The sequence below is a fragment of the Cervus elaphus genome, chromosome 23, assembly GCF_910594005.1.
Source record: "Cervus elaphus chromosome 23, mCerEla1.1, whole genome shotgun sequence".
Lineage (NCBI taxonomy): Eukaryota > Metazoa > Chordata > Mammalia > Artiodactyla > Cervidae > Cervus > Cervus elaphus.
In genome coordinates this window covers 77869785-77895293 of record NC_057837.1, presented here as the reverse complement: position 1 = coordinate 77895293, position 25509 = coordinate 77869785, and the positions used below count along the sequence as shown (strand labels likewise).

At 45.2% G+C, this 25509-nt stretch overlaps 1 protein-coding gene across 1 annotated transcript; it reads right to left on the bottom strand.

The window, feature by feature from the left end:
• Positions 1–6594: 6594 nt before the first annotated feature.
• On the bottom strand, positions 6595–22924 carry PARD6B (par-6 family cell polarity regulator beta). Its single transcript, XM_043884730.1, has 3 exons — positions 22437–22924; positions 17545–17767; positions 6595–9155 (listed from the first exon to the last, which is right to left on the bottom strand). The coding sequence occupies exons 1-3, from the start codon at positions 22500–22502 to the stop codon at positions 8326–8328; spliced, it is 1119 nt and encodes a 372-aa protein (XP_043740665.1). The 5' UTR covers positions 22503–22924; the 3' UTR covers positions 6595–8325.
• Positions 22925–25509: the final 2585 nt, after the last annotated feature.

Below are 25509 nucleotides of genomic sequence, written 5' to 3'. Positions count from 1 at the left end.
TGACTGATTGGAGCTTCCTTCTGATTCCAGATGACTCTGGGGTGAGTCACTGATCCAGGCCCGCGGTTCCCATGCTCTCACCATCACGGCATTGTCCGAAGGCCCACGTTCTAAAGCCCTCCTCTTCAAGGTCCCTTTCCCCGTGCTCGGCAGGTAACATTTCACCAAGTTAATGATTTCGTTTCTGAGTCACTCAGCATACAGAGTTTTACCTGAGTCACCCCGGGCACATACCTGAGACAGCAGCTGCAGGCTTCTGGGAAATGTTGGGGAAAACCTGATCCGCAACTGACTACCCACCACAGATTTAAAGCTAGCACAGGACTGGGAGGCTGGGAACAGGACTCTTATGTTCCATAATAGCAGCACCTTGTTCTTTCATCCGAGTGGAACCTGCTCCAGGCCCATGTGGAACAATGCCGTGAATGCTCTTTGCTTGTCGTTTCAGGCATTGCCAGGGGATGGGATGGGAAAGGAATGCTGTACTGATACCATCTGTGGGTGGGACTGTTCATCAGATTCTAGCCTTTTTTGTCTTCCCTTTTGCTGGATAGCCCGACACAAAAATCCAGCCCAGAGTTTTCCAAAGCTTGTTTCTGCACGCCTCTAATGATTTCTGTGGGGAGTTACTATACTTGATCAACACTGCAATTCTGGAAAGTCAGATTATACTAATTTAAGGAAGTGGGATCGCTTGCCCAGGGGGCTGGAGACCGAAGCTTGCTTTTGCCAAGTTAAGAGCACGGTATATGCCAGATGAGAAAATGAAGGTTTCTGTACATCTTTATGAATTTTAGAAGTGTTTATAAGCTGTGTTCCCTAAAGCAGTTCTGCTAAGAGTGATACAGATGGACTTCAGAACTTTTCAGACTGCACCTGGGGAGAGCTTGTTAAAATGTAGACTCCGGCCCCCCCAGCAGAGAGTCTGTTCCGCAGAACAGAGGTGGGGCCTGAGTGTGGGCATCTCTAACCTGCATCCAAGTGATGCTGGAGCTGCTGTCTGGGGACCACGCTGTGGAGTCACACGGTTGGAGGACCGCTTTGGGCCAGTCACTGAATCCCTCTGGGCCTCAGCCATCTCCCTGAGGATGGACGGAACAGCCGACATTCAGTGACGGCTTATTAATCCCTGGGCACTGTCCTCAACCCTCTGTACACACTACCTCATTCAGCCCTCAGGAGATGGTTTCATAGTGAAGGAATGAGAGCCGTCGATGGTCTACCGTTCTGAGCTTCTGAGCCGGCACTGGCAAAAGGGCAGCCTGCAGGCCATCTGGGGCCGGCTGGTCTGTGTGGTCTGTCTCACGAGTTGTTTTAAAAATCAGGATGTCTCATGGGACATTCTGGATTTCTGATATCTTCTTTTTAAAAATATCTATTTTTATTTATCCGACCGTGCTGGGTCTTAGTTGCTGCATGCAGGATCTTCAGTTGCTGCATGTGGGATCTAGTTCCCTGACCAGGGATCAAACCTGGGTCCCCTGCATTGGGAGCATGCAGTCTTTGCCACTGGACCGCAAGGGAAGTCCGTCTGATATCTCCTTAAGTTTGAAGAGCTGGCAACAGTGGGCGCATCCGTGCCCAAGTGGTAACGTGGTAACAACGCAGTGGTGTGTCTATGTGTCTGTGTCTAAAGGGAGACTCTGGTTTACCAGCCCCACTCACCCTACCCCACTGCAGCCCCTTGGGCATCCCATTTACCCACTGCTCTAAGACCACGGTTCTCTCATTCATATTTCAAAAGCAGTAAACTTTGGACTTTCTGCCATTTCTTTCCTTTCTCCTGCTGTGGCGTGTGCCTTGCAGGATCTTAGTTCCCTGAGCAAGGATGGAACCCAGGGTCCCAACAGGGAGAGTCCTGAGTCCTAACCCCCGCACTTCCAGGAGCCCCGAAGCCCCTCTGCCGTGTCAGACCGAAGCTCCTATTGGGTTCATGTGCTCCATACACTAGGTTTGTATCCGATTTAGTTATGGTAAATATAGTCCAAATAAACAATAATACCTGAAAACAAAAAAAACCAAATGCTGTCAATATCATGAGATTTAAACCTTTCTTTCACATTCAGAACACACCATTAGACCCCCAAATTTCATTTCTGCTTTTACCGTTTTCCTTGGAGAGGGCTGCTGTCTGTCCCCATGTACCTTTTGCACAGCAGCTGATGCTTTTAACTCTCTCCTTTATGAGAAATGTGCCCCCAAACACCCGTAAGCAAAGCGGCCAGTGACGCACCGTGCTCACTGTCCTTTCACGGGGTCCTGTCATGACTTCCCTGGTGGCTCAGACGGGGAAGAATCCGCCTGCGGTGCAGGAGACCTGAGTTCCATCCCTGGGTCGGAAGATCCCCTGGAGAAGGGAATGGCAACCCATCCCAGCATTCTTGCCTGGAGAATCCCATGCCCAGAGGAGCCTGGTGGGCTACAGGGCATGGGGTTGCAAAGAGTCGGACACGACTGAGTGACTAACACTCTTCTTTCCTGAGGTGACAGAACCCTGGTTCCCTGACTATTTGAGGGACCGCCGCTCACCGACCCAGCCCAGGCGTGGGTCTGGAACTGGATGGGGCCACGGAGAGTGGGCTTTGAGGGCTCGGCTGCCATTAGCGGGGAGCGGAGGCTCCCTTCGGGGTGGGTAGTTAATGGCAGAAGGTATGCTAGCGTTGCGGCAGAACATTTTTGTCACCACAAAGGGGTTGTTTGCCTGAGAAAATAGCAAACAGGAAAGCAAAGCCAGAAACAGAGATTCAAATAAGGCATCTATACGCCAGTAAAAATTAATTTAAAAAGGAAAAAAAAAAGGAGATTCTAGCCTGTGTTGTAAAACACGGCAGCCACTCGCTCCATGTGGCTACTTTAAATAAATTAATTAAAACTACACAGAGTTAAGGGCTTCCCAGGTGGCACTAGTGGTGAAGAAGCAGCCTGCCAATGCAGGAGGCTTTGAGACGTGGGTTTGATCCCTGGGTGGGGAAGATCCCCTGGGGGACGGCATAGCAACCCACTCCAGTATTCTTGCCTGGAGAATCCCATGGACAGAGGAGCCTGGTGGGCTACATTCCGCGAGCAGAGTTGGACACGACTTAAGTGACTTGGCACGCATGCACATCGTTAAACATTCAGTTTCTCGGTTGCACCAGTCACATCTCAGACACCTGTGGCTTAGTGACTCCCGTTTGGATCAAGCAAATAGAGGCCCTTCCCCTCACTGTATGAGGTTCTCCCAGCCGCACTGTTAACATCTGTGCTGAAGTTCTAGCCCTGACTGGTCAGCTCTGTGAACCAATACATCATTTTTTTAGTGAAGCAATTGGAGCTGGGTTAACGGTATTCATAATCCGAAGACTCCAAAGGCGGGAGTCTCCAGTTAGCTCTCTGGAGAACATGACCGCAGGATTTCAGTTTTACTGGGGTGGTTTCTTTCCACCCAGGTCAGTGCCAGAAAAAATAGTCACTGGGTCCACAAATGTACTTAAACAAATGGCACTCAGGAACATCCGTGCCATTTCACCATTTTTCTATTGTTTCCCCAATTAGAAAACAATGAAGAACGTAGATTGAATGGATCTGAAAACAGATGACTTTCCTAAGTCCCGGTTGGTGTTTATCAGCGTAAGAGTAATTAGAATAATGGAAACACACAAGAAGTTTTGAAAGTGTTTCAACATCAACAATATTGAAATAAAATGACATGATGTGCCTCCTGACATGGTAATATGAGGATATAACATCGCATTCATAGTATTCTTGCCAAATACTTGAATCTAATTACGAGGAAACAGACAAACCCGAATTGAGGGACCGTCTACAAAACAATCTGTCTCTACTCTTTAAATAACATCAGAAAGCTGATCAACTGTTTCAGACTAAAGGAGACCAGAAATGTGACGTGTGAATGCAACGCCTGGTTCCTGGTTAGATGCTGGATGGAGGGAGGGGTTTTCTGTAGAGGACGTTATGGGGGCAACTGTTGAGATTGTAATCCATACGACTGTCTCAGTTAGATCTTTTGAATTTGATAACCGAACTGCAATTGTATAAAGGAATGCATGAGAGACCGTCCTTGTCCTCTCATGCATGTCTTCGGGGGCTCAGGGGCTCTGATCTCTGCAACCAGTTCTCAGATGTTTCAGGAAAAGCAGAGATAAAACAAATGTGGTTTGATCTGGGTGAAGGGTATAGGCTACTTTTCATGCAGCTCTGTTCTACGTTTGAAATTATTTCAAAATAGGAAAGCAAGCAAGCAATATAGTGCTTTTTTCCCCACCTGGAAAAAAATAGATTAGTATTTCCCATGGCAAATTTCTCAACTGGAAAACAAAGTGCTTCACAAGTGTATTTCAAAGCCATTATACTACAGTATCTTTAATAGACTCACATTACACTTTACCTAACACACCTAGTTTGTGTCTGCTGTCCCAGCATAATTAATAGCAAATCCATTCACTCTCAAAAATGTCCCAGTGTCAATTATATTCACTCTTATTTTCAGCCACTTTCTTTTTGTAACAAAGTGTCATATGAATAAGTATGCTTTGTGGAAAAAAAGAACTTTAGCATTTTTCAAAAAATGAATGGATTTACGTATTATTTATATAATGGGAAAAAAGTTATCTTTACTAATAATATCTTAAATAACTTTGGTATCCATCCCTGGGGATTACAGCGAACTAGGTAACTATAATGAACTAGAAAAAAAAGATTTCCTATTACATGGAGAACTGAGAGCTTTTTAAAATGGGAAGCCATCTAAATACAGCTTGTAAATAAAATATAAACTCTTACCATTAATTTATAAAATCCACATCAAATGTTGTAAAGTAACTAGATGAATACATTAGCTTTTAAATGTCAAGACTTTCCACGTCTTCTAAGGTGCTTCCCAATCTGTTGAGAGCTCAGCTACCAAAGTCACTGACACACACACATAACTCTTTCAAGTTTGGTCACCCATAATTAAACCTTTCATCAGTCTAAAAGATGGGAAAGTCAGAGCAAATGCTGTCACTAGTTCAGTTCAGTTCAGTTCAGTTGCTCAGTCGTGTCCGACTCTTTGCGACCCCATGAACCGCAGCACGCCAGGCCTCCCTGTCCATCACCAACTCCCCGAGTCCACCCAAACCCATGTCCAGAGTCGGTGATGCCATCCAACCATCTCATCCTCTGTCGTCCCATTCTCCTCCTGCCCTCCATCTTTCCCAGCATCAGGGTCTTTTCAAATGAGTCAGCTCTTCGCATCACTAGTTGCTGCTAACCATTAATTCAAGCACCTTAAGGCAAACAACCAGAAATGGGTTGGCTTCTCCTTGCATTTTTTTTCCTGGTCTACACCAATGGATCATGTGTAGGATTCTATGTACATGATGTTGAATTTTTACTTAGAGGATTTGCTGTTTTTAAACTCGGGGAAGGAATTGGTTGTCATCCTGCATGCTGGCTGGCACAGAAGTTAGTGCAAACATCAAGTTAGCCAATTACAGGGTGACTAATTTGGAATTAGAAATGGCTCAGGAACAGGGTGTGTTTTATTTCAGGCCTTTTACGATGTTCAGTGTAAGCTGAATTCAATCCATATAGGCAGTACTTATACCTAGGGTGGTGATAAAAAGTATAACTAAGTGAATTTGAATTCGAAAGAGAAACTGTCACTTCAGAAACAACTTTTGTCTAATTTCAAGTAATCAAACATCTAAGTGATAATTCTGGATGTGTATCATGTATAACCTCTCACATTCTCTGAATTTAACTGCATTTTAAATGCCCCAACCCTATGCTGGGCCCTCGGCAGTTCAAGTGAGGAGTCCTAACCACTCAAATTCTAGGTGTTGAGCTTTTAAAAGTTAAGAAAGCTAGGCTCTTGTTATAACGTAGCAATTTTCTCCCTTTTCATTTTCTATTTTGGGTGCTTGCTAAATACTTGTTGGGTGACTTTTTGTGTATTTTTGCAAACAAGAAAGCAGCCTTTATACAAGTCTATCTTTATTTGTAAAAAATAATATACAACTAAAGCTAATTTGATTTTTAAAATCAAAATTCATTTAGTGATAATGTACATTTTATAATAAAATTGTAGTAAAATACTGACATTTGATAGTTTAAACAAAGTATCATTCATGTAAAAATCATATTGCATGTAAAATTTAATTAGAAAATTCATAGTTCACAAAAGTACATATATTTTGTTGATAGCTCATGAGGACATTATCATAAACTTACTTAAGATACAGAACAAAATTCACAGTTAGCTTGACATTTAGTACTATAAAATTTTAAGGTGAATCCACTGATATTTTTGTTAATAAGGTACACTTGAAACAATTCAGACTACCAATGAATCGACATTTTATTGTATAACCAAGATCTATTGGTTTTACAATATGTCTAGTAATCAGTTATTTCACCAATAATTTAAATGAGAGATCCAGTTGAAAAGACCACTGACATATACTTTTAGCGGGAAAATTAAAATAAAAAGCACTAGCAGCTTTGATTTCCATTTTCATGAATACATACAAGACAGATCTGTATTTTTACAGTTAAAAGTTGTTCAAGAAGTCAAGCCCTGAAGTATTTCTTCCCCTAAGAGAACAGTTCTGATGTTAAAACTTTGTTTAAAAAAAAAGAGAGAGAGAGAGGTAGTGTGTGAAAGTATTTTTACTCAAAACGTTGAAGCCCTGCCCCACTTGTAATATAAATGAAATGTAACCTTCTACTTACTAAATTTTGCCATTCAAGAGTTAAATCTGTAAAACTCAACGCAATGTTAAACCTGGAATGCCATTAGAAAATAGTGGTTAAATAAGTGGAAGAATTTCTATGAATTCAGCAAAAAGTATACTGTGTTACATAACATTGTGCAGTTAATAGTTTAGTGATAATATGTTTAGTGGTACAATGTGAACAAAATACGATGAAGTATTCTGAGTCAAGTGATCTTCATTTAATCAACTTTACTTCATATACTTTTACCATATAGAGAAAATATCCTTCAAAACGGAGTCATTCCATTCTTCATTGTTTTAATAGCACACAATTGTTAAAAGGTGTCCATTCTAGCCCTACCATAAAATTAATCAATAAATAACTCTGAGAGCAACATCAGTAAGCCACAGGGAATTCGTGTAGTTCATACTATTCTTAGTCTTTATATACAAGCTACCGAAGCGCCTATGCACCTCATACAATGAAACCAGGCAAGGAGCGAAAAGTTAGCAGCCTTGCTCTTACCTTGTTCTAAGCGGATGCATCAGAGAGTAATAAATAGCCTCTTAACATTGATCAAGATACACTCTACCTGTCAAAGGTGAATACTACATACCTTCCATAAAGTGTAGGCAGTGTTCCTACAATCCCCACTAAGGAAAACCCAAAACTTTCATATAAAAAGTGCACAAGGCTGTCCTGTGTATAAAAATCTCTTAGTTTGGGTGTTTTTTTTTTTTTTAATGAAAATAATTCACACTACTCAAACACATTAAAAGGGTATAAAAGCAGACCAACAAAATACACAAAGGAAGGAATGATTTCCAATGAGATTCAGAATGAGGACAAGAAGACATTATGGGAGAGAGTCTCCCACATCAGCAGAGGCGACAGAACTGCCTTTCACAACATTTAAGGGATGCCTGAATGGAATGAGTTTGTAAATGTGGAAGTTACAGGAGGGACAAACGCGGATCTGAACGACTGTCAAGAGTTTCTTAATTCAGGAACATTGCTTCAATGATTTATAACTTGAAGCAGCCCCTAAAAAAGTCAGTTGGTTTGATTTCTTAGAAATTGAAAGGCCGGGGTGGGGGGGTGGGGGAGCATTTGGAAAAACTGTTAAAATTAGCAACAGAGGAACATCTAAAAAGTCAAAATAAAATACGGGGCATATAGGAGCCGAGGTCCCCAAAGTACCAAATAGATAAGACTTCTTCACATTAGAAATTAAAAAATATAGTTAAGGGAAAAATTAACCAGGCTCTGCACAGCAGGTTAAATATGCAACCACTTCAAACGGAAATGATCTAGTCCTTAGGGTGTTTAGTTCTGGGGAAATGTGCTCTAACATCCAGTTCTCTATAGACAAAATAGCAAAAGCACATCATTTCAATAGCAAAGGCCCCTCTGTTTTAGACTTGAATTTACCTCTAACCCACCAAAGTTTATATGAATTATCAAACTACTATTTCAGTAACATTTTAAGCTTGCCAGAGATATATATATATTTTTTTCATGCCTATCCCAGATCACTTGTTCAGAGGTATATAATGCTTGCAACTAGCCAAATTTACAGAGTCTCCGTGGCATCCTCGTTCAGAAGACATTCAAGCCGTGAAGGTCTCATAGTGTAATGACTGTTCCATCTTCCTCTAAGAGTTTCTGGTCTGGAGCACTCGTTTCGAACTCGGTGCGGCCACCACTTGCTACCGGTGGTAAGCTCACCTCGTTAGCAGGGATGAAACCGTTCTGCCCAGACTCGAAACTGAGTTCTACCTGCGTGAGCGACTCGAGGCTCTCGGCGCTGGGCGCGGCCCTGGGGATCTGCCGCGGCTCCCCGCTGTCCTCGATGACGATGTCGTCGTCATCGCTGTCCTCCTCCCCCGGCTCCAGGCTGGGCTCTGGCGGCGGCGCGCAGCTGGGGAGGCTGTTGTCGGTCGACTGGCCGGAGCTGCCCGAAGTCCGACTGTTCCGGACGACGTTGTTCCTCTGGTTGGCCGGCCGCACTGTGATGATGAGGTTGCGGCTGTTGGCGATCATCATGTCGGTGACCTGGTCGAGGCTCTTCCCGGATACTTCGATGCCGTTCACCTCCAGGACTTCGTCGTTAACAGCCAGCAGCCCCGTGCTCTGAGCCAGGCCCCCCGGCACGAGTCTGGAGATGAAGATGCCAGGGACCTTCTCCAGGCCGTGCGGGGTCACCCGGACGCTGGCCCCGTCCCGGATGTAGAAGCCCAGCGGTTTCTCTGTGCCATACTTGTAGAGACGCACCCGGCGGTGCGTTTCCGGGAGAATGTCCACGTCGATGATGGAAGACACAGGCCGGAAGTCCTGGGGCAGGCTAATGACTATGTGCGGCTTTTTTCTGTGGTTGTCGGGCCGCAACACGTTGGTGAGAACATTCTTCTTCTTGATGAGGGTGTCTGTACCAAAGGCACTGTAGTCTGCCTCTTCTGTTCAAACAAATAAAATAAAATAATTATAGGAATGCCACGAAAATACACGTTTATCTATGGTGGGATCTGGACAGAAAGGGTAACTCAGAGCATATTTGGTACAGAAACAAAACTCATTAAATATTAGCCCGTTTCCATCAGATAAAAAACGGAGTGAAGTAAGAAGACGTGCTGTGCCAGGAAAAACCACTAGGTGGCCCTCTCAAGTATTCACCGTAAAATCACCAAAAGGTTGACCTTAGATTTGATAAAGCTCAAGGACTTAAACATTAAATATGGCAAATGAAATTCTGATAAGCCTCACACACACATTCTTGGCACCATTTATAACAAGTTATTTACACTGTATTTCCCCTACATTTTTTCAAAAACCTCCAGTTTGCATGTTTATATTTGACTTAATGACATGAAATTGGACACTTTTGAAGCTCAAATACCTGTTTTAGAGATTGCACAGACAGTATACAGGCAGATCTCTTTTTATTGTGCCTCACAGATAATTTTTTTTTTTTTTAAACAAGAAGGTCTGTGGCAACCCTGCATCGAGCAAGCCTATCGATGCCATTTTTTCAACAGCATTTGTTCATTTCGTGTCTCTGGGTCACATTTTGTTAACTCTTGTGGTATTTCAAACTTGTGATCTTTGATGTCACTATCACAAAAAGATGATGACTCACTGAAGCGAAGGTTACATTTTTTTTTTAAGCAAAAAGGTATTTTAAAATGAAGTTTTTTTTTTTTTTAAGACATAATGCACTTATTTGTGCCAACATTCATGTGACTCACTCTATTGAGATAATCACTTTATAGAACCCCAAAATATATCCAAGGTTCACCTGTAATTAAGTGCAATAGATAATACACATAAAATCATAATGAAATTAAATGAACATATATCAAACACAGAATTTTGGTCTTCTGCAAGTACATGCTCCCTCAGTTTTCTGGGCAAGTTTTTAATCTTTCATTTTCCCACTTTTCAAAGAGGCTGAGCTGAGACAGACACAACAGGTAGGGGGAGGGTTCTGGCAAAGCTGAGCACTCCTGCCCCGTTTAATGGCGTGGCGTCTCTCGCTCCAGGCAGCTTCTCTTCAAGGACTGTAGGAATCTGTGTGGCCAGTTCAGCTTGTCAGAGAGATTTTTACGTTTAAAAAAATCTTTCCATTTTAAAATCCTGCACCCAATTAAATAACAACAATAACGTGTTTTAGCAAAGTAACACCTGGGGGTGGGGAGTGACTTATTCTTCAAGTCAGCCATTGATCATTTCTGATGGAAACTAGGGAGAACAGGGCACTAAAACTCGATCTTAATCGCGCAGCTGGAGGTAGACAGCCTACAAACAACATCCCTCATCAGAGGGTGAGCAAACAGAATTAACAGCAGGCACAAAAGGTGAAACCACGTTTCAACAATAACTAGAGTGACGATAAACTAAAAAGAATCTCCAAGGATTAAAAAAATTAAGAATTAAAAAAGACAAAAATACCCCCACGACCCCAAGAACTAAAGTCCTAGTCTCAACCAATGCTACAGACGACAGTAACATCACCAGCCTGTTTCTGCAACAGGGCTTCCATCTCCCGTCTCTTGTCCCCTGACTCAGCCTCCTTATGATGAATATTATTACCTTTACTTCATAGGAAATTAAGGGACAAATAGGAGTACAAGTTGGAGAAGACTCTTGAGAGTCCCTTGGACCACAAGGAGATCCAACCAGTCCATCCTAAAGGAAATCAGTCCTGGGTGTTCATTGGAAGGATTGATGCTGAAGCTGAAGCTCCAATACTTTGGCCACCTGATGCGAAGAGCTGACTCATTGGAAAAGACCCTGATGCTGGGAAGGATTGGGGGCAGGAGGAGAAGGGGGCGACACAGGATGAGATGATTGGATGGCATCAGCGACTCAATGGACATGAGTTTGAGTAAACTCCAGGAGTTGGCGAAGGACAGGGAGGCTTGGCGTGCTGCAGTCCATGGGGTCGCAAAGAGTCGGACATGACTGAGCGACTGAACTGAAGGGTACAAAATATGTTACAGACAGAAGACTGGCCCAGTTTTCTTACTAGACCAGCAGTGTGCACATTCACTTCACACAGTGAATGTTAAGTGTACACTGTGTGTCAGAGCCTGGAGAACTTCAGTGATGTTTTCTCAGGGTGCCTGATCACGCCTCAAGAGCTAGTTGCAGAGAAATGTACAAGACCAGGGGTACCTAATTTTGGGGCACTTTTTACCACCCGGGGATAATTTTGCTTCATTTATGGAGAAAGTACTTACACTGTGTTCTTACAAAGACAGAAATTTATTTACAATTTGGCTTGGGAAATAAATCCACTGACAAAACAATCTTTTGGGCAAAATGTGGCCAAAAATCTATCAACAATCTTCTCCTGACTGTGTTCATTCAGAACTGTACGTGTCTTATAATCAATTAAGAAAGCTCACACAATTTTTATGTGGGAAATTTCAGACGATACAAACAGAGAACAAAACCAAGCTGCCTGCATACCTATTCATGGGAAACCTGACCCAAAGACCCCCCAATCTGCATAATTTGGCATCGCCTCCAGACTCTGTTGAATGCTCTCTGCTAAATTCTCAAAAGCAATATGCCCCAGTACAAAGGCACCTTTGTTCGCCCATCTAGCTAATCAGTTTCCAGCCACTGAGAAAAGAAATATTTTGGCGGAAAGCCAGGGTGCAGGGTGTCGGCTTAAAGTGTAAAGGTGAGCGTGTACAGGGCCCAGGGCTGATGCTCCACCTGAGCGTGTCTGTCAAAGTGCAAAACTCCGAACGGGACGGAGCGCCGGACACCTGGCTCATGGCAACCTTCCACTTGCATAAGCCCAGGCTGACGCAACAGCACGTGATACGGCTGGTGCCGGAACGCCTCACCTGTCCCAAGCCTGACCAGCTCAGCTCGCTGAACGGATGAGGCTCTCCACCTGGAATGCCGCCGAACAGCCAGGCTGGATGTCTCACTTCCTTACACACAGAAAGCGCCTGTGCTGTAGTCACCGAGAGGGAGCCCTGGAGGCCCTCCCTCTGAGCCTCTTACTGTTTAAACATTAATTCCAAAAGCCCTGGTTATCTCATTCCTCAGCTCAGAGCCATGAGTCAGGACTGAGGGTCCACCAGTGAGTGGCAGGCACAGATACAACAAATAGAAGCCTACAGTGAATATAAAGCAGACCTGAAAGCCAACGAACAAAGTATTTCTATAAAACCCAGAAACGTCCCTGCACAGTGACAAAACAGTGACCACTCTTGGGAGAGTCACCAAGAAAGTTTAAGACTATGATGTGTTTCAAGTTCTGCTGGAAGACAGGGAAGAATGAAATAGTTCAGGGAACTGTTCTACTCAAGGGGTGGACAACCTTTTTCTGTAAAGAGTTGTACCGTAAATATTTCAGGGTCCGGTAAGTCGCACGGTCTCTGTTGTAAAAGCAGCTGCAGGCAATACAGAAGGGAGTGAGCATGACTGTGTTTCCATGAAAACTGTTACAAAACAGCAAGCAAGCCCAAGTTTGCCAACGTTTGTTCTCATCCAAAATGGTTAAATGAAATAGATGTGGCAGCTTTTTAAAAGGATTAAACGTCACTTAAAGCAGTATTCAAGTTCTGCAGATCCCTTCACTTTCTAATATAAGAAAAATCAACCACCAGCTGCGTAAGAAGCACCTACTGCTGCGTGGCCACGCCTTGCGCTCTGGGCCGCAGATCCAACACAAACCGGCGCGCAGGTACTTTTCTTTCAAGGTGTTTAGAGACTAACAGAGATGGCAATTAACCAAGAACCCGAAACCATTATGATTACAGAGGTGCCAAGAGCTGTAAAGTACCCTGGGCTGAGGGAGCCTGTCAGTGGGCGTCCAAGGGCAACGGCAGCCTTGCTCAGGGAAGTGAGGCTTATGCTGACACTGGAAAAGGAAGGAGCAGCTCATCGGGTGGGAGGGAGGGAAGAACTGCCGGCGCAGACGGGCAGGATGGGGCCTCTGGAGAACGCAGGCTGGGAGTGGGGCAGGGAGGAGGAGAGCCAAGTCAGCAGACAGGGCCCTGTGGACAGACACCGGCCCCCCGGGGAAGTGGGGAGGATTCCGGACTTCAGCCTAAGGCCAAAGGGAAGAAACACCAAGGATTTTCTGGCTGTAAGCTAGAGAAGGGACCTGCAGGGCAAGGCAGGAGGCTATTGCAGGTAATTTAGGATGGTACCTGGCCTGGAGCAGAAGCAATGGAGATGGGGAGATAAGTCTGAAAAATAATTAGAACACAGTTTTAATAGGCTTGGTGATGGACTGGTTGAAAAAAAAGAAGTATGTGTCAAAGGTGACACCCAGGTTTCTGACATAAGCAACTGGTCTCATATTCTGAGATGTTTCTCTACAGTTTCTTTTTATTTTACTTAATTTTATTTCTTTTGTTAAACTATTTTTTTTTTACAACTTACTATTAAAATATATTTTCCTTAGGCCATTTCTAAATTAAACCCGACTTATTAAAAGATAACCTTAAAACACATCTCCCAAGTCACATCTACTGCACGGCAGAGTTCTAAGAGATGGCTGAAGGGCCACCCGGTTCCAGGTATCTGGGCCATAAGGCCATGTCCTAAGGCAGATGAGGCTTAAAGCAAGACCAAAAGTATCCCCAACATGCTCCTTTGAAGAAACCTGAGGTACACATGTGTTTGTCTGATGGCACGCAAAAACAGTTGGCGGCAATGTGGCAAGAAGCTGTGGTGTAGGTATCCTGATTGGATCTGGCGAGGAGTCCACGCATGTCACAATGGGGCTCAGACCTGGCTGATCATCATCAGGATGGGCTGGGAGTATTTTGAAAAAACACACATTTCCCTGGCCATCCTCCAAACCTACAGGGATGACCTGAGTACTGTATTTTTTTAAAAAAATTTTTTATTGGAGTACAGTTGTTTTTCTTTTAAAGGTGTAACCTTTAAATATTGTCTAAGATTGTTTTACATACAACAACCAGCTGTACAACAAGAGAAGGAAAACTCTTTTTCCCCTCAAATAAATGAGGAAATTCTAAACTCCAACAGGGCGAAGGGGGCTGGCAAAAGACCTGGGAATCCTCTCTGAAAATAACTTTTAAGATATCAGGTTTTTCTGTTTTGATTCTTGCTTCCACGATAACAGCCCTGGAAACAGTGTCTAGGGTTTTTCCCCTTCTAACGATAAATTACTGTAAAACATAAAACTTTTCAAGATATGCTACAATGTGACCTCCAAAATCAGGCTATGAAGTGGTTTATGCCTTCAATCGTGAGCTTTCACTTCAAAGAAACCTTATTTGATAGAGTGTACCAGATTTTAACAGGTCACATGGTTTCAAATTTTGAAATTGTTTTTCTGTCTGTCTTTTTGGTGCCATATCAAGAGCAACCCACTGCCCTGCTGACTGCTAAACTGGAAGCCGCAAACCAGAAAAACAGAAAGCCTGTTATCATTAAGCAATGAAATGTAACTATACTTAATATCATGTTTTATATTAGTTTCCTGAATTTAATGTTCATCAAAGATTATGCAGAATCAGCATTCTACTTAAGCATCTGTCCAGCTTTGTTTAAAAAAAAAAAAAGAGTATCGCCACGAACTACAGGGCACTTTGTAACTCTGTAAGACCACAAACACATTAACGCTACCTAAGTAAGGTGATTCCAGGTCTCCAGGGGGCAATCTGGTAGACGTGGGTCGGTGGGGGCCCTAGCTGGGGTGGTCGGAAGAGGCCCTTCTGAGAAAGTCACCCGCACTGAGAACCGAGGGAATGGAGGCAGCTACGGGCTGAGCTGCAGGAAAAGCATTCCTTACAGAAGGAACAGACGCGCGGAAGCACGGAGGCGGCAGCAGGCCCACCCAGTCGGGGGGTGGGAAATCAAGCCGACATGGATGTTGTGGTTCGGGAGAGGAGGACGGGGGAAGGGGAGGCTGTGGGGCCCAGATCAGGAAGGTTCTTGCCCTGGGTGTGACGGGAGCCACTGGAGGGTTTTAAGCGGGAATGAATCGACTGACTGACTTTGCATTTTTTGCTTAAGTCATATTTGTATTAAACGTAACAGTTTTAAAAACAAAAATCTGCTGAACACACTGTCTTTTTCTAACTCAAATTCTAAGGGCTATGAATCCTACTGGACATTTACCTCTACTGCACAGAAAACTTTTTGTTTACTGTGTTTACTTCAAAAGTCCCTTTTTGAAGAAGGGACTAGCAGAAGATAACCACCCTTCAAAGAGGTTAGGATTAATCCTATGAGTGTTACAATGCCAGTAACATAAACATGTGACCTATAATCCACAGCCTATAATCTTTCTAACAAAGGGGATAATCCAACAAGTTTGTCAGATGGCAGTAGTTTAAAAATAGTCATTCTACATTTAAATACACTTCCAGATAGCAACTAAATTTGTAATGAAAATTACAACTGCTAACAAGGAAGGCCTTTTATTCAACAAAAATGATTTAAATTATTCTGTTTAAAATGACGAGTTCCACTGGCATGTTCTGTCTTCTCCACTGCTGTTCCTCCTTCTCCAACATTCTATGCATAGCTTTCTAGTAACTAGCCCTGGTCTTCGTCTCTGCTGGCTTTTCTGTCTACTCCCAGAAATTTCAACTGTCGCTCTCTGCAGACTTCAACTCTTTGCCCACCATTTCTAATTTTGTACGTGACAAGGCTGAAACTTGCCAGCCAGATAAGCTTTTTTTCTGGCCTAAGAGGAAACCAGTTTTCTTTCCGAATCGATCTCTCTTCCAAACTGTGCCTGTTTTATGGCACTGTCCCAGCGATCAGGCGCGAGTCCAAGAAGCTATCTTCCGCTGGGCTCCTCCTCAACTCTCTTGACATCTGGTGAGGAGCGTGGTGCCTCTCAAGTCCTCCCCTTTATCTACCTCACCTCGTCTCCCGCTGGGATGGAAGCGGGCAGCGTCTCTCAGCTGCCTGCTCCTCACTCGGGTTCATCCTCAACAGCCCACAAGTCTTCCTGAAGTAACATCCTAGCTGTACCAGGCTCCTGTCACTTATCAAGGAAACCCATCTCAGGGGTCTCTGGGAAAATGAGTTTGTGTGATTCTAACTATTTTGTAAATAGTCAAGTGGTATAGACATAAGTTACCCTACCTACCCTTGAAAGTTTATTTTGTTGGTGGACTTGAGTTCCTCCAAACCAGAAGCAAAGATACACAATCAGTGGAATTTCAGAGCCCTGGGAGTGGTCCAACGCTTATCAACTGGTTTGAAATAAAGTTTCGCCTTCAAGGGTAATCTCGGCCCATTCTCTCAAACTGCCTTCTGGGTTGGTTTACACACACAGTAAGGCTTTAATTATCCCACCAGTACTGGGCTGGCGGCTGTCATGTTACCTTTCCAAACCTCCTCATTTTCCAAAGACAAAGGAAGAAACAGCACGCATAGCGCCCGTCTACAGGCAGACACAGATTCGCACACGGACGAGGCCACAAAGTTAAAAAAAATTTTTTTTAGGACTTTTAAAAATCAAAATACATTTCAATGCTTGCCATATATAGTGGTTATTTAAAACCTTCTTTTGCAAGACCAATTATCAATGTTTACGTTCCTCCAAAATAATGACTTACTAATTTTCCAGATAATTAACTAGCTGTATTTTCTGTGAGAAACACCTTAGAGGAAAGCTAACATTGAGCGGAGCCCCAGTCCAAGCAAAGGCGCTGCACGGAGCTCACACCGCCAGCAATGCTATGAGAGGGCGTGCCCGTTCCACAGATGCAGACACTGCAACCCGAAGAGTGAGCAACGTTCCTTCAGGTACCTATTAAGTAGTAAACACAGTATTTCAAAGTTGTGACCGACTCTTTGTGGCCCCATGAATTGCAGCCCTCCGGGCTCCTCCGTCCATGGGATTTTCCAGGCAAGAATACTGGAGTGGGTTGCCGTTTCCTCCTCCAGGGGATCTTCCCGACCCAGGGATCCAACTCATGTCTGTTGCATCGGTAGGTGGGTTCTTTACCACCAGTCATCTTAGTTGCCACCGAAAAAGGAGAATGTTGCTCTGACTCCAAAGCCACACTCCTCCTACCACGTCTTTCTGAATGGACAAAATCACATTCAACGTGAAGATTCAATATATTCCTAATTTCCATTAAGAAAAAGAATCCAAGGGTTTACAAAGTAATCAAAACTTTCTAAAGTACACTTAATTAAGTGTACAGATGTTAGTTAAATCAATATCATCACAGATGTCTTAACTCACTTGTTAGTTAATTTGGTAATAAGATTCACACAAAATGTCTAATTCCTTAAATTTGTGGCAAACTCTGTATATCCCATTAATGAGAAAAATTAACAACTTCTAATTCTCAAACAGTTTCTCTGGACGTTGGTACTTACCCTTTTTCTGTATAAAGATCCTCAGCAGTGGGTTGGCCGTTGAAACGGCTTTGTGATAATTGTCGTCATTATTTATAGGTAGTAAATCGCCGTGGATGTCTGCATAGCCTACTAAAACGTCAACATTGGGTATTTTATGAACATGTTGCAGTAATCCATAAAACTCCTCAAACTTTCCAGGTTTTGATCTTTCCAGTGAAAACCGACGAAATTCAGCTCCAAACTACAAACAAACATATTAATTTTAAAAAAGGTAACAAGATTGTAACAATCTTACAATGCATGACAGAAAAATTCACAGACACGAGTTTCCTTTAGTAAAGAAGACAGTTTCAACCACACAGTTTATAGTCAGAAAGCTCACTGAAAGTGAAAGTCACTCAGTTGTGTCTGACTCTTTGTGACCCTATGGACTATACAGTCCATGGAATTCTCCAGGCCAGAATACTGGAGTGGGTAGCCTTTCCCTTCTCCAGGGGATCTTCCCAACCCAGAGATCGAACCCAGGTCTCCAGCATTGCAGGCGGATTCGTTACCAGCTGAGCTACCAGGGAAGCCCCTAGAAACCTCATTATCTGGAGATAAAACAGCTTAAAGAAGACAGAAATGTGCCTGCTCACGGCTGCATCTCTGAAGGGCATTCCCTTCAAGAGATGCAGGCTCAACTTAATCCCTGGGGTACCCAGGCCTCACTGGGGACTGTCCTGCAGAGTGACTCAGCTCAAACAAACACTGTCTGGAGTCCAGATCCTGACAACAGTCTTCCCTCCTCACTCAGGCCACGGGGTAACGGAGATATGCCTAAGTCTTTATTTTGACTGTTAGCAAAAAGCATCTAGGTTTCCTCCCCCATAAAAGGAGTAACAACTTCATAGGAAGTGGCGGTGATTAACTGCAGCATGTGCAAGTAGGACTTTGACCTTCCTGGCATTAAGGACTGTATGAATGGACGCACGTCACAGAAGAAATAAGCCTAAAGGTAAGAAGTGTCTTCCCAATGTTAATCTTAGAAAAAAAAAGGCAGTTTTATTAATACATTAAATATATGTCATACAACTATCTAATTAATGCAAAAGTGTTTATTATGTGCTTGGCACAGTGCTAGGCCCTAGAGAATGAAAGACTCGGGCCTGCACCCGAGCTCAGCAATTAGTGGGTAAAGAGAATAATTATATGAGCGGTATTAAGGAACCACACAGACAGGGAGGACAGCACTTCCATCACGCCCAGTGTTTATCTTCACAATTCTGACACTCATGTCTGCTTCCCCACTCTAGAATTCAAATGCCACATGATTCCAGTGGTTCTTATCTGACACGAAGGGCTGGCTTCATCCAGTCCATAACAAACACGATCTGCGACTTACTATGGAACTGGCATGGCATTTCCTCAGATGTGGAAACCTGAGACAGGCCCATCAGCCTTCCTCAAAAGGTGCCTCAGCCACACAAGTTTGGGAAATGCTGTATAACTATAATCACGCTCTTGGGACTCACTGGGGAGACCAGTTATCAAAGGCGAGGTGAGGCCCTGGGGTTGATTAAAACAGAAAAAAAATTTTTAAAACAAACTGTTTGCCAAATGTATTTGACCACTGAATTCCTTTTCTTCTAAGTATCTATTGTTGGGTAGTAACACTAGTTGTGCTACCAACAGGGCCTTAAACATGCACAGAAGTCCCTACTGGAATCACTGAGGTTACAAATGTGTCCATTCAACTTCCCCAAGGATTCCATGGGCTCCCTGGATTCACACCACTTTTGTTATGGTAAAGAGGTTTATCTGCCTTGCTTATACCCACACTATTTGCTAGTTTTCAATTAAAATGAAAACTCACTAAAACCATCTCTTACCTCTAATAAATTGAAAGTTTCCAAAATGCATTCCTCAAACGTAAACACTAACATTTGTCAAGAAAATAAGGTGACTCACACCTAAAGCGCTCGAAAAGTTTAGTCACACCTTCACATTTCAAAGTAAATAAAAACTGGGGAACACCCTTCCTATCACAGTCAGTCTTATGATGTTATCAAAAGTCATAGTTTCTCCTCCATTTTCTTTATTCTGGTATCGCAACATCCCAGTGCATTCTGATTCATCCCCGGGCTTTATTACTTCCCCTGGTGAATGGGAGTAACAGCTAATAATTGAGTATTTTAGGGCTGCAATGTTTTTGCTAAAGCTTGTGGATAAAAATTCTTTGCTCGACATTTTTTTTTTCTCTTGCTTAAATGTTATGATAAAAACAATGGGAAATTGTAAGGCTTCACAGTAGATGGGCCCTTTTGCAAAGTTAGCAGAAAAAAAAAAGAGAAATTGTTATGCTTCTTGCAGCAGAACAACAGGATTAAGAGAACTTTTTACTACATGAAGAAAAATACAAAAATAGAGATAAAATTAAGACCCAATCAACAACTATTAAAACTTTTTTTTAGCCTGGTCAAGTTTGGCCTGGTCATGGAGATGGATACCCATCACCCAGCATCTTTTGGTACAACACTCTAGAAATGAAACCTTGATTTTAATATTGGTTCCCCATGAATAATAACCAGGAAATGTACAGCTCAATGACTATTCCTTCCAGGTCTTTGATATCTAAGACTGCTGAAGGACATCACCTTGATTAAGAGCTCTCTCAACTCTACAGAAACAGGAAGATAAATGTTACCAAAAAGTTACATGGTAACTGGTATCACAACTTCACTATACTTATATTTGCATGATCCATTACTTTATTTGTACCATTTTCCCCTTCCATGAGCAAAAGATACGACGTTGACACTTGCTTTTTATGCAGAAGAAAAAGAAATCCTGAAATGTGGATCTGCATACCAGAGTTGGGGTCACAACCTCTTTGTTATCAACTTTGTAAAAAGCTGTGATATCACCACCAAAGCAGTGAAAATGGGCGTATTGTTTCAACCATCTGTCCAAATATTGTTTAAATGGTGAAGATGTCAAGTGCTTTTATTTAAGCCCTTAAAAATAAATGTATAGTTAAAACACAAGGTGTCAGAGACTCACTAGAAATCGTGCCTCCTCTGTGCCTATTGATCAGTGGCTAGAACACGAGTGGGACCCACTTTATGAGATGCAGGTTCTCAGAATGTCTTGATTCTGCTTAAGAGATACGGTTCACCAGCAGTACAGCAGAGCAGGCCAAATATATAATGGGTAGTGTGGGAAAGATTCACAAACCAGTTGACAGAAAAGATGCATGGAAAGCCTGAAATTCTAGTCCCTACATGCTGGAGGTTTCCTAATCTGAAGATAAATTACCATTTGACTGTATTTATCAGAGCACCTAGAATCCCTCCTCATTTTTTTCCTATGATAAAAAGTTAAAGACTTGCTACCAAGATTAGGACCCCCGAACTGAATTTTAAGATTATGCAATATCATGTTTTTCTTTTCTTAACCTCAACTCCCACAAACCCAAACTAGATTTATAACAGAAATGCCATGAGAAGGTTCAACCATTGGGCACAGGACCACTACTACCACTATATGCCAGAGGAAAAACTCTCTATATTTTGTTACCTTAACCCTTAGTTCAAGCATGTCACTTCAATTCATTATGGCAATTCCATGGAGGATACAGGAGAGAGTGTATTCCTAAAACTGCTATAACTATATTTCTGTTCTTATTAAGCAGAAAGGTTTTTGAAATAAGTACCTATTCTGATACAAGTTAAGTTGAAAATAACGTTTTAAAATGTTAAAAATCAGTTATAGCAACTAACAGGACTTTACTTATCAACTCCAGATAATAAAAACCCTTCTACCCCAGAGAGCCTTCCTTACTCTACTTCACTGAAAATCACTCTTGATTTTGCATTCTCCCTTCCACCCCATCCCCGTAATCTTATACTTGGTAAGGTTTCAATATTTTTGAAGTTGACATGCTTTTCCTTTTCTCCTGTTCTGCCCTGTGTTTTGATCTTCCCAACTCTTATTTTAAATGTTCATGGGGCTCAGCTCCGTGTGCTCTCTGAGGATTCCTTAAGGCCTAAAACTTATCTTGTATTTAAAAGGGCTTTAAGGTTTCGTCATAAAAAGCAGAGCTTGTTGAAGTCAAAACCTTTCTGAGCCCGTGTCTTCTCCGAGAATCAGACTAGATTATCTAAGTCCCTTCTGGCTCTTCAATTCATGAAATGCTTGCTTGAGAATGTTCCTGGGGCTGCCGATCATCTTCAAATTCCAGCTCAAAACCTCCTTTACAAAGCATTCCCTCACTAATCCTGATACACTGTCCTGCTCAAGGAGCCTTGCAATTTAGGAATTCAGAGGATACCCACACGTAGTCATCAGCAGATGGGCATACCGTTGGTCAAGAGGGAAAACACTTGACCTGAAAGAGTAGCAGGATGGAATGAGAAGGGCATCCAAACCCAAAACTGTGAAGTGCCACTCACACGAAAGGTGACGGTGTGCATTTTACAAGATTCAATGCATACCAAAGTTCGTGCTAGAAAAATCCCTAGCAGGAAGCAAAAGCTAACTTTTACATTTGGGTGACTACGGGTGTTTCAAACACTCTTTACTCACAGGCCAGAAGGCAGAATTCCTCCAAACCTTTAGTACCACGCTGCGCTCGCTCAAATGTCCCCCCATCCTCAGGTATGCCTCGGGCCTGACTCCCATCCTTGAAGGGGAATGATTTTTTAAGGAAGGGGATTAAGCGCTCGGCGGGGCTCTTGCCTTACCTGGGGGCGGGAGAGGACACAAGGCCCCCCCATTCTCGGCAAGTTCATTCCCCACCGTCTCCGGCCCCCAATTCCCCCCAGCGCGCCCCCCGCGGCCCCAGACACTCGGCCAGCCCCTGGGCGCCCCAGGCCCGGTCACTGCGCCCCCCGCCCCAGGGCCCCCCCAGCCGGCCCGGGCCCTCGCACCTTGCTCTTCACCTCCATGGTGCCCAGGCAGCCGCTGCCCGCCCCGTGCCGGTGGCCGCGGTTCATCCTGAGGCCGGGCCCGCGGCGGCCTCCTCCAGCCGGGCCGCCCCTCGGGGGCGCGCGGGGCGAGTGCGCGGCCGGCGGGTTCGGGACGCGGCGGCGGCGGCGGCGGCCCGGGCTCCTCCTCACAGGCACCTGCAGAGGGGCGGCCGCGGCTCGCGTCTCCGCGCCGAGCCCCGCTCCGCTGGCTCCTCACGCGGCGGGACCGAGGGTCGGACTGGCAGCGCGGCGGGCGGGGACACGGAGCCCGCCCTCCCGGCCTCGGCAGCGGCCGCGACGGCGGAGGCGGCAGAGGGGGCGGAGCGGCGGGGACACGCGCCGCAGCCTCGCTCTCGGCCGCCAGCCCCGCGCGCGCGCGCGCGCTCCCTCACCCCGGGCCGCCGCCGCGGCGCGTGCGCGCGCTCACCTGCAGCCTCCGCCGAAGCCTCGGCGGCCCGCGCTCCGCCCCCACCCAATGGGAAGCGCGCACCTGCGCCCGCGGCGCCAACCAATCGGTACGCGCCTCGCGCCGCTCGTGGGCGGGGCCTCTTGCTCGAAAAACCCGCCTGCCGCCGTTCGATTGGTCCCGCGCGGCGAGGGAGGGGTGGGATCACCTGAAGCCGGGAGGGGCCCTCCGGACCCTGCAAGCGAGCTCCAAAGCGCATGCGCGGGCCCTGGAGTTTCCGCCCAGCGAAGGCCGGCCGGAAGCGCGAGCGCACCTGGAGACGCGCTGGGATGGGTGGGCCGTGTGCGCACGCGCGTGTGCGCGCTTGGTTGCTCGGGACCCGGCTCGGGCTCGCGCTCCGCTGGGGCGTGGGGCGCGCTTTCCGGCTGGTGCCGGGCGCCGTGGGGCTGTCCGGTTTCTGCCACCCCTTCCCTCCCTTCCACTTTGGGATGCTGCAGCCTCCAACAACGCCCCTCCATCACTCATTTGCGTCCTTTAGTCGTCTGGCTGCAACTCGGATTGCAAAATTCCAGTTTTCCCGCCTCTGCAACAGTAACTGGAGAAAAATCTCAGGGTTCTACTGGCTTAATGTCGTTGGTAGAGACTTTCTGCAGTCCAGTCAGGTCTCGTGGAGTCGAGTGGGCGCTGGGAGGGAGGGGAAGTGGGCAAAGGCCGGGGATGGCTCCTCGAAAGTCTGTACTTATAGATCGGCCCTCCAGGGATTCCCCGCCCCCCTTGTCTTTTAAATTTGTTTTTAACCTTTGAGGTCCTCTCCCTCCAGCCATTTCTGTGCTATTCACTGTGTCCACCAGTGACAGCCGCCAGATTGTGTTTGTCTCTGTCCCTCCAGTGGGATAACCAAGCTATGTTCTTGATAACAGAAAACTGAATCCTTCTCTTTAAATGCCCAGAACTGGGTTTCTCCTCTCAGGGATCCTTTGCAGCACTGGCAGTGCTGGGGTGGTGAGGAGGAGACCTCCAGGGCCCGCCCCCCCCCCCCGCCCCCGCACCTGCCGCCCCCCCCCCCCGCCCCCGCACCTGCAGAGGGGCTCATCACAGAGCTGTGGAACTCTCCTGTGAGCTGGACCTGGGCCTGCCAGTGGCAGTTCTAACCTGAAATGGCCAAGAATAGCTGGCTAGGGTGCTGCATTCCAGGGGAGCCTCTGGACCTTCCTCGCCTTGTCTCTGCCTTCATCCCTCCTCACACTGGCACCCCACCTTCCCAGCACTTGTGTCAAATTCCAGTTTCCCCATGTATTTTGGAGAAGGACGGCTCTGAAAGGCAGCGACCCCTCCGCTTTGCTCACTGTGATTCCGAGTAGTAGCCTCTGCCTGTGTGCTCGCAGGTACTCCGATCTGTCTCTGCGGGGTGCTGGAGCTGGGGAGGGTGGTTTCTCCATATTTACATAGCCCCACCTGAGTTCAAAGGTGGGCTTCTCATCTTCCCCCTCTAAAGGGTTCAGTTCACCAAGTATCTGTGGGGGAATATAAAGTTGTTCTAGCCATTTTGGGTGGAAGTCCAGATGTAAGGGGCACCATCCCAAGCTGAATCATTGTAAAATCTGCCTTTTCTACCTTCTGTTCAAAAGCACCTGCTATGTGACTCAGGCTGAACTGGAAATGAAGTGTGGTGCTATGATGGGCGACGTGGCAGTTTGGTCTCAAGACCTCTTAATACTCTTAAAAATTATGAAGGGCTTCCAGGTATTGTGTTTATGTGTGGATATGTCTTTCAACAGTCATTGTATTAAAATGAAAACTGTTGGGACTTCTCTGGCAGTTCAGTGGTTAAGATGCCTGGCTTCCAACACAGGGAACACGGGTTCAATCCTTGGATGGGGAACTATTTAATAAGATCCCATATGCTGCACAAGTGTCCAAAAAATACAATTACATTTAAAAAACAAAGTTAAGTTAAAACTGAGAAATGTTTAAAACACGAGGGTACACAAGCACAGGGACCTTCCTGGTGGTCCAGTGGCTAAGACTCCAGGTTCCCAATGCAGGGGGTCTGGGTTCCATCTCTGGTCAGGGAACTAGATTCCCCGTGCTGCAATTAAGACCCTGGTGTGGCCAAATAAGTAAATAAAAAGAAATGCTAAGAAAAATACACAAACACACATTCCAGTTGTCATCAGGGACATGACATCATCCCAGGTCCCGTCCCTTCTGGAAAATTCCATCATATACCTGTGTGACAGGGAGAGTGAGAAGAGCAAGTGACATCTTAGTATTGTGAAAATAGCTTTGGCTTTGAGAACCCCCTGAAAAGGTCTCAGGGACTCCCAGGGACCACTGGGATGTCTGTACTCGGCTGTTACCCCCTCTCCCCGGCTGCCAGGGCCAGGTGCTGGGCCCCGGTTCCGTGGGAGGGAGTGTTGAGTGGCTGAGCTTTATTACTGTTATCGGTACTGATTTATCAAGCCCTTTTAAAAAGGAAGTTCGTGGGTGCCAACACACCTGCGTGGGCCCTGCATTCCTGGAGGTGTCGTCATGTCCTCTCTGCCCTCCCCCCGGGTGTGGCACCCCTGGTGGACTTTCCTTTCTAGAAGGAAGCGTCAGGCCCGAGATTTCTGGATCTCCTAAGCG

Excerpts from the sequence above, each read along its gene's own strand:
- PARD6B (XM_043884730.1), bottom strand. The coding sequence starts at position 22,502 with ATGAACCGCGGCCACCGGCACGGGGCGGGCAGCGGCTGCCTGGGCACC. Across the intron at positions 17,768-22,436 it reads CCATGGAGGTGAAGAGCAAG|TTTGGAGCTGAATTTCGTCG; the intron begins GTGCGAGGGCCC and ends GTTTGTTTGTAG. Across the intron at positions 9,156-17,544 it reads GATCTTTATACAGAAAAAGG|AAGAGGCAGACTACAGTGCC; the intron begins GTAAGTACCAAC and ends TTGTTTGAACAG.